The 9,325-nt window shown below is 48.9% G+C and overlaps 4 protein-coding genes across 4 annotated transcripts; 1 reads left to right on the top strand and 3 right to left on the bottom strand.

Moving 5' to 3' along the window:
* Positions 1-719: 719 nt before the first annotated feature.
* BGW36DRAFT_302335 (uncharacterized protein) lies at positions 720-2,087 on the bottom strand (the record flags this gene model as incomplete). The annotated part of the gene is made up of 1 exon (XM_046211771.1): positions 720-2,087. One exon carries the CDS (start codon positions 2,085-2,087, stop codon positions 720-722), a length of 1,368 nt encoding a protein of 455 aa, XP_046069174.1.
* Positions 2,088-2,409: 322 nt separating this feature from the next.
* On the bottom strand, positions 2,410-4,617 carry BGW36DRAFT_410402 (MFS transporter). Its single transcript, XM_046219137.1, has 5 exons — positions 4,208-4,617; positions 3,879-4,149; positions 3,322-3,825; positions 3,084-3,244; positions 2,410-3,020 (listed from the first exon to the last, which is right to left on the bottom strand). The coding sequence occupies exons 1-5, from the start codon at positions 4,559-4,561 to the stop codon at positions 2,592-2,594; spliced, it is 1,719 nt and encodes a 572-aa protein (XP_046069173.1). The 5' UTR covers positions 4,562-4,617; the 3' UTR covers positions 2,410-2,591.
* Positions 4,618-4,884: 267 nt separating this feature from the next.
* BGW36DRAFT_347766 (serine hydrolase FSH) lies at positions 4,885-5,784 on the bottom strand (the record flags this gene model as incomplete). The annotated part of the gene is made up of 1 exon (XM_046213245.1): positions 4,885-5,784. The coding sequence occupies exon 1, from the start codon at positions 5,662-5,664 to the stop codon at positions 4,885-4,887; it is 780 nt and encodes a 259-aa protein (XP_046069172.1). The 5' UTR covers positions 5,665-5,784.
* A 1,499-nt stretch (positions 5,785-7,283) lies between these two features.
* Positions 7,284-8,746, top strand: BGW36DRAFT_302536 (uncharacterized protein; the record flags this gene model as incomplete). The annotated part of the gene is made up of 3 exons (XM_046211796.1): positions 7,284-7,815; positions 7,872-8,074; positions 8,135-8,746. 3 exons carry the CDS (start codon positions 7,284-7,286, stop codon positions 8,744-8,746), a joined length of 1,347 nt encoding a protein of 448 aa, XP_046069171.1.
* Positions 8,747-9,325: the final 579 nt, after the last annotated feature.

Genomic DNA, 9,325 nt, shown 5'->3' with positions numbered 1-9,325 from the left:
ATACCATCTTGGACCGATAGGCTGAGAACATCCCATCGGTATCTCCGTGTTTGTTCAACTATCAGAGGATCTTCCGAACTAACCCCTGTGAGATTCTTAGAGTTATGCGGTGCGGAACTTGTAAGCTCCATCCGAGGTCAACCACGTGCAGGCAGCGCCGTAAAAATACTCCGCCTGACTCAGCATTGCCCCACCCCCAAACTCCACATCTAAAATAAGGTTAGGGTTAGGGTTATAGGGCTAGACTCCGACGATCATTGATGAACATGCAGAGCTGCAGAAAGCGCCGAGATAGGCGAAGAAGCTACAGCGTGCTTTTGGCTTGTCTATAATTTTTGTTGTTAGTATTTTTTTTCTCATGTCTGTAGGGATGTCGAGTTGGCTAGCAACACCTATGTTGGCCTTCGAACCCGATTGAGGCCATGCCGAACAGTATTTAAAAGAAACCAGAGGATACTCACAGCTTATAGAGTCTATTGCGGTTACTATACTCTGTGCTAATAGATTAAAATATGGTATCTTCCATTCCACTATTATAACGTGAGGCTAAAGGGCAATCGGCCTAGCCTCGGTTCGGTATTACTATTCTTCAAAAGAATTGGATCTTTCAGTACACAAAGAGGCAGCACCCTTAAGTTGCTACAGAAGAGAGAGTACCGCGTCTACTACATATGTACTCACTCCCCATACATGTATCCAATTTTTTAAATGCGTCAGACTCAGCCAATGCATCTCGTGTACTGCCTCCATTGCGAGTCCTTCTTCAATGCCTGTAAATCATCCTGCGGCAGACAAACTAGAATGGGGATGGCGCCACCCTCAGCTGATTGAACTACGAATGCGCCGGGAATGGGTGCCGATATCGAGCGGCGGAAGAAGCGACATGGACCCAGCAAGTGTCCCCACGACGGTGGTAGAGTCTGATTCGTGTTCAAGCTCGAGGTGGCACCGATATCAGTGTTGCCGTTATGGGTACCATTGTACATCAGCATTGAGCGGTCCGGCTCGCGAGCGATAATTGTGGCTAAGCTACGAATAGCCCAGGCTGTGTTGGCCTGGGAAAATTCCCGACGCAACACCTGCGCGGTCTGCTGCAGGGTGAGAGATGCGACCTGGCCTATTGGCAGGCGCGTGATGGCTGTGTAGACTTGAGCGCCCATGTAGGACGCCGGTATGCCGAGCGCCATACGCCCATCTATGGCGCGGGAGATCTTGGATACCGTATCGAAAGGCAACCCACGCGCAAGACGCACAGCGCACAGCCGCTGCCAGTAGAAGGCATGAAGGATGTCGTCTTCCGTCACAGGTCTGGACGGATCCTGGGCGGTCTTGGCGAGCTTGGATAGGGACGTCAAGGGCATCTTGAAATAGCACCATGTCGGCGGGCTAGCAGGAAACACAAACTGATAACCAGGTGGACGCCGCAGGTAGGAGTGGTCCTTTAGAGCCTCGCTGCGCGGGATCAGATCAATCAGACCGCGTCGGTCCCGGTTCGCCTGCTCCAGTTCGGCTGCTGGAATCTCATCTCCGGCAAGCACAGTGGCAAGTAGCTTGAGAACTTGAAAGTTGGCTGTGCCATCCATCATAGTGTGATGTGAGCTGAGGTTGAGGATGAGCCCGCCTTTGATAAAGTTGGCCTGCAGGGCTAGGACGGGCACAGGACCTACTATTCCATGGGGCTGTGGAAGTGCCGGCCAAGGCGTGAGCTCTTTGCCGTCTAGTTTCCCGATTGGGATGCCCGCCCCAAGGAGATCCGCCATGGGTTGGGTAGTCTCATCGCAGTACTTGACATACAAAAGGTCCCTAGCCACGTCTTCAGGCCAGGGGATCGCTGTGCGGACGCCAGACCTTTGGCCAATCTGCCATCCCAGCCAGGGGATATGTTCGATCAGCCGATTGAATCCGGTTCGGAGAGCAGAAACGACGGCATCCCGATCAACGTCGAGCGGGAGCTCAAAGCCGAAACACAATTGAGTGTAGGCGTCTAAGATGGGGAACTGGCCCATGAGATCAGGATAGAGGCTCTCATCGACATTTTCGACCTCTCCAGGCTGTTGTGCCTTCAACTCGTCCTGCCTTGAACTCATCACGTGGTATATTTTTGTGGATGCTAGCAGCTTATTGAAATAGTTGAGCAAGTAGTATAGCGGCTGGTTCGTTGCTATTTCTCAGAAATGCCCATGGTACATAGGGTACTAACAGGCACTTAAAGGTGATGTGGAAGGACTTTCTTTTCTCCGGAGCAGTCAGGAAAAGAAGGGTGATGTCACATGAACATTAGCGTTTTTGTCTCTATTCTATTGGAGGGACGCGTTAAGCACACAAACTAGTAACAGAGAACTATGAAAGAGCCAATCAGGAATATGAGAATAATATATATAAGATTGTGATACCATGATATTCTTTCTCCTTAACTATTCACTAAACGTGTCATTAATTAATAAACCCTCTTCGCTTCATTTCCTCTGACAGAGTAGACCGCAGTTATAAGCTTATTCACTATACCTAGATTAGGATGGCTAGGTAGGACCTAGACTGTAACAATATTTCACCTTGGCTAGTCTCATCTGTTACCTTACCGTCCTCCTACCCTACATGTCGTTCTCCTCTCCTTTTTCTTGGTCAGGAGCAGGCTTTTTGTTGGTTATAGCATTGAGTTTCTTCACTTCCCGAACGTCCTTCCATCCAAGGCCCCAGGAAAAAGGCAAGATGCATAGGGTAACCGCGATTCCAAGGTACATGACACGGTCAATAGCTTTACAGTATGCTTCGAGCGTAGCAGCTAGCGCGGGCCCAGACACGAGCTGACGAATAGACCGAACCCCAGCGCCGACGATGATATCTGGCGAGACGCCAATGGTGGAAATGCGCTGCTGCAGCTCGGTGCGGAGGCTATTACTGAAGATGGCATTTGCGGCGATTAGAGAAGTAGCAGCGCCAATATTCATGGTGAAGATGAGAATTGACATGGCAATGGGTATCTGTGCTGGAGGAACGAGGTTCTGAACTGCTATGTAGGGCTGGCAAGAAGTTAGCGGATGAGCTACATCTGCAAAGAGAAAAAAAAAAAGAAATTAACTCACACCTGCGGCTGCTGAGCCGCTACCAACACCATAGAGGATCTGGTACCCTATCCAAGATGCAACGGTGGTGCTAGGACTTAAACGCGAGAGGAGCCCGTAACCGATGGCAGATAGCGAACCGCCCAAAAGTATCCAGGGAAGGTAGTAGCCTAGCACGTCGACTATGCAGCATGAGGGTGTTTAGATATATAATGACATGAGGAAGGATGGAGGCGCACAACAGGCCAGACACACTTACTCATAGTACCTGAGACCATCGTAAAGCCAACCAAGCCGAGAGTTGTTGGCAGCATGTGCACACCGCTCATGAGGGCCGAGTCATCGCGGACTGCCTGGAAGAAAATAGCGAGGTAGTAGTCGGCCATAAGGATGCCAGATAAGCTGAAAAACAGAGTCATCGCAGCGGACCAGATGACACGATGTTTAAGCATAGCAAATGGCACCATGGCCTGATCTCCCTGTCGGGACTCCCAGACAAGAAATATAGCGAAAGTCACAGCAGCCCCAACCAATAGACCAATTACCACGGAGCTATTCCAGGCATATTGGTTCCCTCCAAACTGGAGACCTAGGAAGAACATGATAGCTGCGGGAGATATGAGCGAAAATGCTATCAAGTCGAGTGACTTAATGGCTGTTCCAAGAACCTGCCGCACGGGGGGCTTAAGTTTCGGTTCTGGCACGTTCTGGAAGAGGAGGCATAAACTGACTACGCCCCCTAGAGGGAGGTTGACGTAGAAACCTAATAACAGATAAGTTGCGGCCTCGAGATAGCAGACTGATGAAGAGACGCACACCACCGCCAAGACACATTTGCGCTAAAAGCGCCTCCAATAATGGGACCGCATGCAAGGCCTACTTGACTGATGCCCATCGTGACTCCCATGAATAGTGGCTGTCTCCTGGTTGGGAGCGCGGCGGCAATAGTGCTCAGGGCACCAGTTGTAATGCCTGAAGAACCCAAGCCTGCGACGGCTCGGCCGACGATGAACATATTCGACGATTGGGCTGCTCCACAGAGGGCTGACCCAAGCTCGAAGAGGAAGAAGAAGCAGAGAAAGCACCACTGGAAAGAATATTTTAGGTGTCAGATTTGATGGGATATGGGGGGTTGGGGAATTTGCCTTGATGGAAAAGTAGGTGTAGATTTTGCCGCTCAGGGGCTGAAATGCTGCACTAGCCAGCTGGTAGGCTCCGCCGTACCAACCGATATCTACTATTGAGTCAAAGGCAGTAGTGATGGAAGGGGTAGCCGTAGACATGATGGCGAGGTCGAGATAAACTAAGAAGTAGGCCAGTACAACTGCCGTCAGGATGAGGGTAAGTCTCAAGCCCTCGGGATATTCGTGCTTGTATTCTTTTTCATCGTCACCGGGGGTATTGTTGTTGGCCTCGTTTTGCCTCTGTATCGAGTCGGTCGGGGAATGGTCGGAAGCGTCCGTCTTCTGTCTCTCTACCTTGTCAGTCATCTGGGCCATTTTAAGATAAGAGGTGTGTTGTGGCTTGACAACCCATGAAGCAAGTTGAAATCAATTAGGGACTAGATGGCAAAGATGCACCAGGAGAAAGTCGTCCACTTAAATAGATTTCCACCAAGTCGGACGGGGACGGAATTCGGTTACCCACCCCCCTACTTAATGGCGCCGCCCTATAGCTGCCAACCATATCCTATGCTACATGCATTGTCGCCCAGTATTCCCGTACTTCTCGCCACTCTTGCCCATCTTCTGACAGCTTCTCCCTGCCTGCGTTGAAGGGCCTTTAGGTTACAGTCAAAGATCAGATGCTAACTTATTCTAAATCAATCTACTTTCATTACCACTTTGGTGGATATCAGCGATTCCGACGCTGCTCCTAAAGCTCCGCACTGGAACGCTACATTTTTAATCTCGGCAACCACCGCAGCAACGTCCTTTGTCTTAATGGGAACTCGATGGTCTCCATCCCACTCTACAAGCCGTGTATTATTAGAGCCATGACGGCAACAGTAAAGTAAACTCCTATGCATCTCAATCATCGGATCTCGCAGGCCATGGACATGTATCGTCGGCAGCTGCAGTAGCACAGGATCATCCGCTGCGGTACCAATGACCATTGGGAGCCAAAGTGCCTGCCCGGCCATCAGGACAGCGAAGCGATACTCGTGGTGTTGCTCCCCGTCGTCGTTCGTTTTATGACTCTGGTTCCTTTTCTGTTGCCTCAACAGCAAGCTCGCGGCCACTGAGGCTCCCTGGCTGAAGCCCAACAAGCCCACACACCGCCCAGTCGCGCCGAGTGCATCGTCTGTACGCAGAGCGGCCGCAGTGCATGTTTCAATGCTGCGAACATCAATCTTATTGTGGGCGGGAAGCCAGGAACGGAAGGGGCCCCAGTCACCGTAGACGGACTCAACATTTGGGCCTGGTGGACTAGGGAATGCTGCCTCTGCGAACACGAGGCGAAATGAGCTTATTAGATGGGTACGGATTACTCGGCACTGTGCTCGGAATATGCGCGCGTTGGTGCCTCCGCCGTGGAGGCAGAGGATGCGTGGGAGGTGGAGGGTTGGGTCGGGGCCGTCATAACTAGGTGCAATCCGCATAGTAGAAAGGAGTGTGCCCTGTACAGGTTGAATTGAGGGTCAAGAGTGTGAGTGATTGTGATGGGCAGTGGAATTGGTGCATGCGCACATGTGACATGTGTATAGTCCTGCCAGGCTACATTTACACTGAAAATTGGGAATTTGGGATAAACAACGCAGACAGTAATAACAGCCCCGAAACACCACGTCGACCAGAAATGATCTAGCGTTAGTGGGGCGGGGTATATAGACTCCGTTAAAATGTGGAGCTAAAGTAGCGCGGCATAACTTTTCATTATTTCTGTGGCGTCCACTAATGCAGTAAGATAAGTGCGGAGTTGACTACAGAGGTGGGTATGCAGAAAAAGCGTTCCGAAACGCAAGGGTTAACTTAGAGTTCGTGCTAGTAAAATCAGCTATCGAAACCAAGGTAACAGCTGAGTCACAAAAATTATTACCAACATAGGCCACATAATCTAATTATTATCTTTGATTCTAGTAATAAGTTATTTTATAACTTATAACTCTATTAAATTGAAATTATATTATTAGATTTTAAATGTTGGTTATAAAAAGATTTTAGAAGAGCTAACAACTATTTTTTATAAACTTAATAATAATTATACTCTATATTTTTATAATAAAGTTAATAAAGTTTTAAATTAAAAATAATTTTAACAAATATAAAGGGAGGGCTGAAGGGTGACAGCTCTGGGTTGCGTGTCATCGGCAGGCGAAGTCCCCATGTTCGGTCTCTAGGAGGGTGGCCGAGGTCCCGCCAGCCCCTAGGGATAAGGCCCCCGAATCGCCCTACGCATATAAGCGGCTTGGGGCGAGGAGGAATTCGTTTGTAAATTGTAACGCTAGACACCAGTTCGGGGCAGGCAGTAGGGAGGATTAGGGGCTTAGGCCCCCTAGCGCCCACTGAAACGAGACCTTCATAGCTTAAAGCTGGGTAAGATTGTTAAAAGTGGTTCATAATAATAACAAGAATAATGATCCCCCTAATTCCCACTAAAATGAGACGTTCATACCTAAAACTGGATGGGATAGTTAAACTTGATTAAATAAATAATAAATATTTATATAAATGGATTATACTAATGAAATCTTTTTAAATATCTTTTAATCTTTTCTTATATTTAAAGTAAAAGAAAAGAAAATATATAATGTTTTAATAGTTTACTAATAAAACTAAAGATAACAATTAAATTATTGGACGACATGGCCTGTGCAGGAAACAAATTTGTAACTCGGCTGTGATCTCCGGAGCGATAGCTCTACTAAAATTATATTGTACAGTAGTATTCTGAATACTCCGTACAGGCCGATATCAGAAAGATGGAATTATACGCTAAAATCACTAGCTTTCTTCATCGTTTGGACTTACTCTTTGTGTCTATCTCCGTCGCTAGGCTTCTGTTACAACTGGTTTGTCTGGGGGGGAGCTGCTTTGGTGCCCCAGTCCAACAGTGAAACGAGCTCTTCTGGTCTTACATAACTTTAGGAAAATTAGCTGCGGACGGTCTGTGTTTGACTGGCACAACGAAATGCCCTAGAATTGACTTAAACCAAATACATAGTACATGGTGTAGTTGAGCCCCGGGTAGCAACTCGATTCAGGTTAACATTTGACAGTCATGGGAGACATACAGCGAAATTGCCAAGGACACGACGGTCCCAAGCCTCCCCTGGACGTCGCAGTCGTGGGAGGCGGCATTATCGGCGTCGTCACAGCTCTCGGCTTTTTGCAACGCGGGATGAATGTGGTCATCTACGAGCGTGCTGCCAAATTCGAAGAGATAGGAGCAGCCATTGGCTTCACTGGAGTTGCGCGGGAATGCATGCAGCGCTTGAACCCTCGAATTCTCGAGGTTCTACGCCAGGTTGGTCAAAGGAGTCCCCATGAGACGGTCCGCTACTGGGACGGCTTCCACCCGCGAACCAAGGAATCTGCAGAGCAGGAAGAGAGCTCGTTGCTCTTTGACGTGCCACAGCAAGGTTTGGCCTTTTGGGCCTGTCTGCGGTCGCACTTTTTGTGTGGGATGGTCGACCAGTTGCCCGAAGGCTCCGTACAATTTGGGAAACAGCTCGTGAATTACACGGACAGTGATGGGAGCGAGAAAGTCAAGTTACACTTCGCCGATGCGACAACCGCTGAGGCGGATGTTGGTTCGTTTTGGGTGTCGCATTCGGTGTATAATATCATTTCTAACATACTATGCTAGTGATCGGCTGCGACGGAATCCATTCGGCAACGCGCAAGCTTCTCCTGGGCAAAGAACATCCGGCGTCAAACCCAAGCTACTCTCATAAGTTGGTATTCCGCGCTCTCGTCTCTTTTCCCGGCGCAGTCGCCGCTCTAGGCGCCGACAAGGCTAGCGACCAATGTCTTCATTTGGGACCCGGTGCCCATATGGTATCCTTTCCGGTTCGTTGGCTTTGCAAATGCAGACATAAGGAGCAGAAGTCAGCTAATTGGTGTAAATAGGTGAATAATGGGGCAATGTATAACATCGTGCTCGCCATCCACGACTCGCAAGAGTGGCCGGATCCCTATACCATGACTGCCACAAGCACGCGCGAAGAAGTTTCCTCCGTGATGGAACACTGGGGTCCGCACCTGACCGAAATAATCGGTCTCCTACCAGAAAAACTAACCAAGTACGGCGTGTTCGACATGGCGGAAAACCCGGCGCCTACTTACGCGTCTGGACGTGTATGTATTGCCGGGGATGCAGCGCACGCTAGTAGCCCTTTCCATGGTTCTGGGGCCTGCATGGGCGTTGAGGATGCTCTTGTCCTGTCCGAGTTACTGGATCACGTCCAGTCCTTACCTGTAAGCGCAAGACCACACTCTCTCGCGGCTGCGCTGCAGGCTTTCAGTACCGTGCGAATCGAGCGTAGCCAGTGGTTGGTGCAGAGCTCGCGCGAAATAGGTGATATCTACGAGTGGCGGTACCCTGACACGGGTGAGGATAGCGCTAAATGCAAGGCTGAGTTTGAGTGGCGGACGAAGAAGATTTGGGATTTTGATGTAGATGCAATGGTGGCTGAGTCGAAGAAGGAATATGATAAGCTTGCTACAAGTACAGTATATTGAACTACTCGTGTCCAAAAACATTTCTACATGAATATAATTGCAAGACACGAAACTTTGTGAAAATCAATATTTTTGTTTCGTGTACGATTCTCAGCGTTTCCAAGTTTCTCCCTAGACATATATATTACCAGTATGGAATCGGAAATTCAACGTGGAGAACCTGATATTTCTCCTATGCAACTCTTCCTCTATGCTGTTGCAAAAAAGATTTATAGGGCTAGAAAAGCTTCCGGAGGCAAGGCGGATGGTGCTTATTCATGAACCGACTTCTTGGGCCAGTCTTCGCGATCACGATAGGGAAAAAATCATGAGTCGAGCTCACATAGGGACTTCATACCACGGACTTTCGGACTTGTAGTCCGAAAAGGGCCGTCACAAAAGAGCCTGGACCCCGACGCTGTGAGTTGGAGCTAATGCATGTGTAAGCATGATGTTCAGTAAACTCTGCAAGGATGCTGAAGTCCTAGAATATTGACATTTTTCAACGCAGTGACAGGATGGCACAATCGCTATCGTTCGCCTGAGGCTAGGTTTCTACATATAATCTCTTCAGAGGTCGTAGATGACGCTTTAGAAATA

This window comes from Talaromyces proteolyticus (genome assembly GCF_021365285.1).
Source record: "Talaromyces proteolyticus strain PMI_201 chromosome Unknown BGW36scaffold_10, whole genome shotgun sequence".
Classification (NCBI taxonomy): domain Eukaryota; kingdom Fungi; phylum Ascomycota; class Eurotiomycetes; order Eurotiales; family Trichocomaceae; genus Talaromyces; species Talaromyces proteolyticus.
Note: the sequence above shows the minus strand (reverse complement) of the source record. Positions and strands in the feature narration are given on the sequence as shown.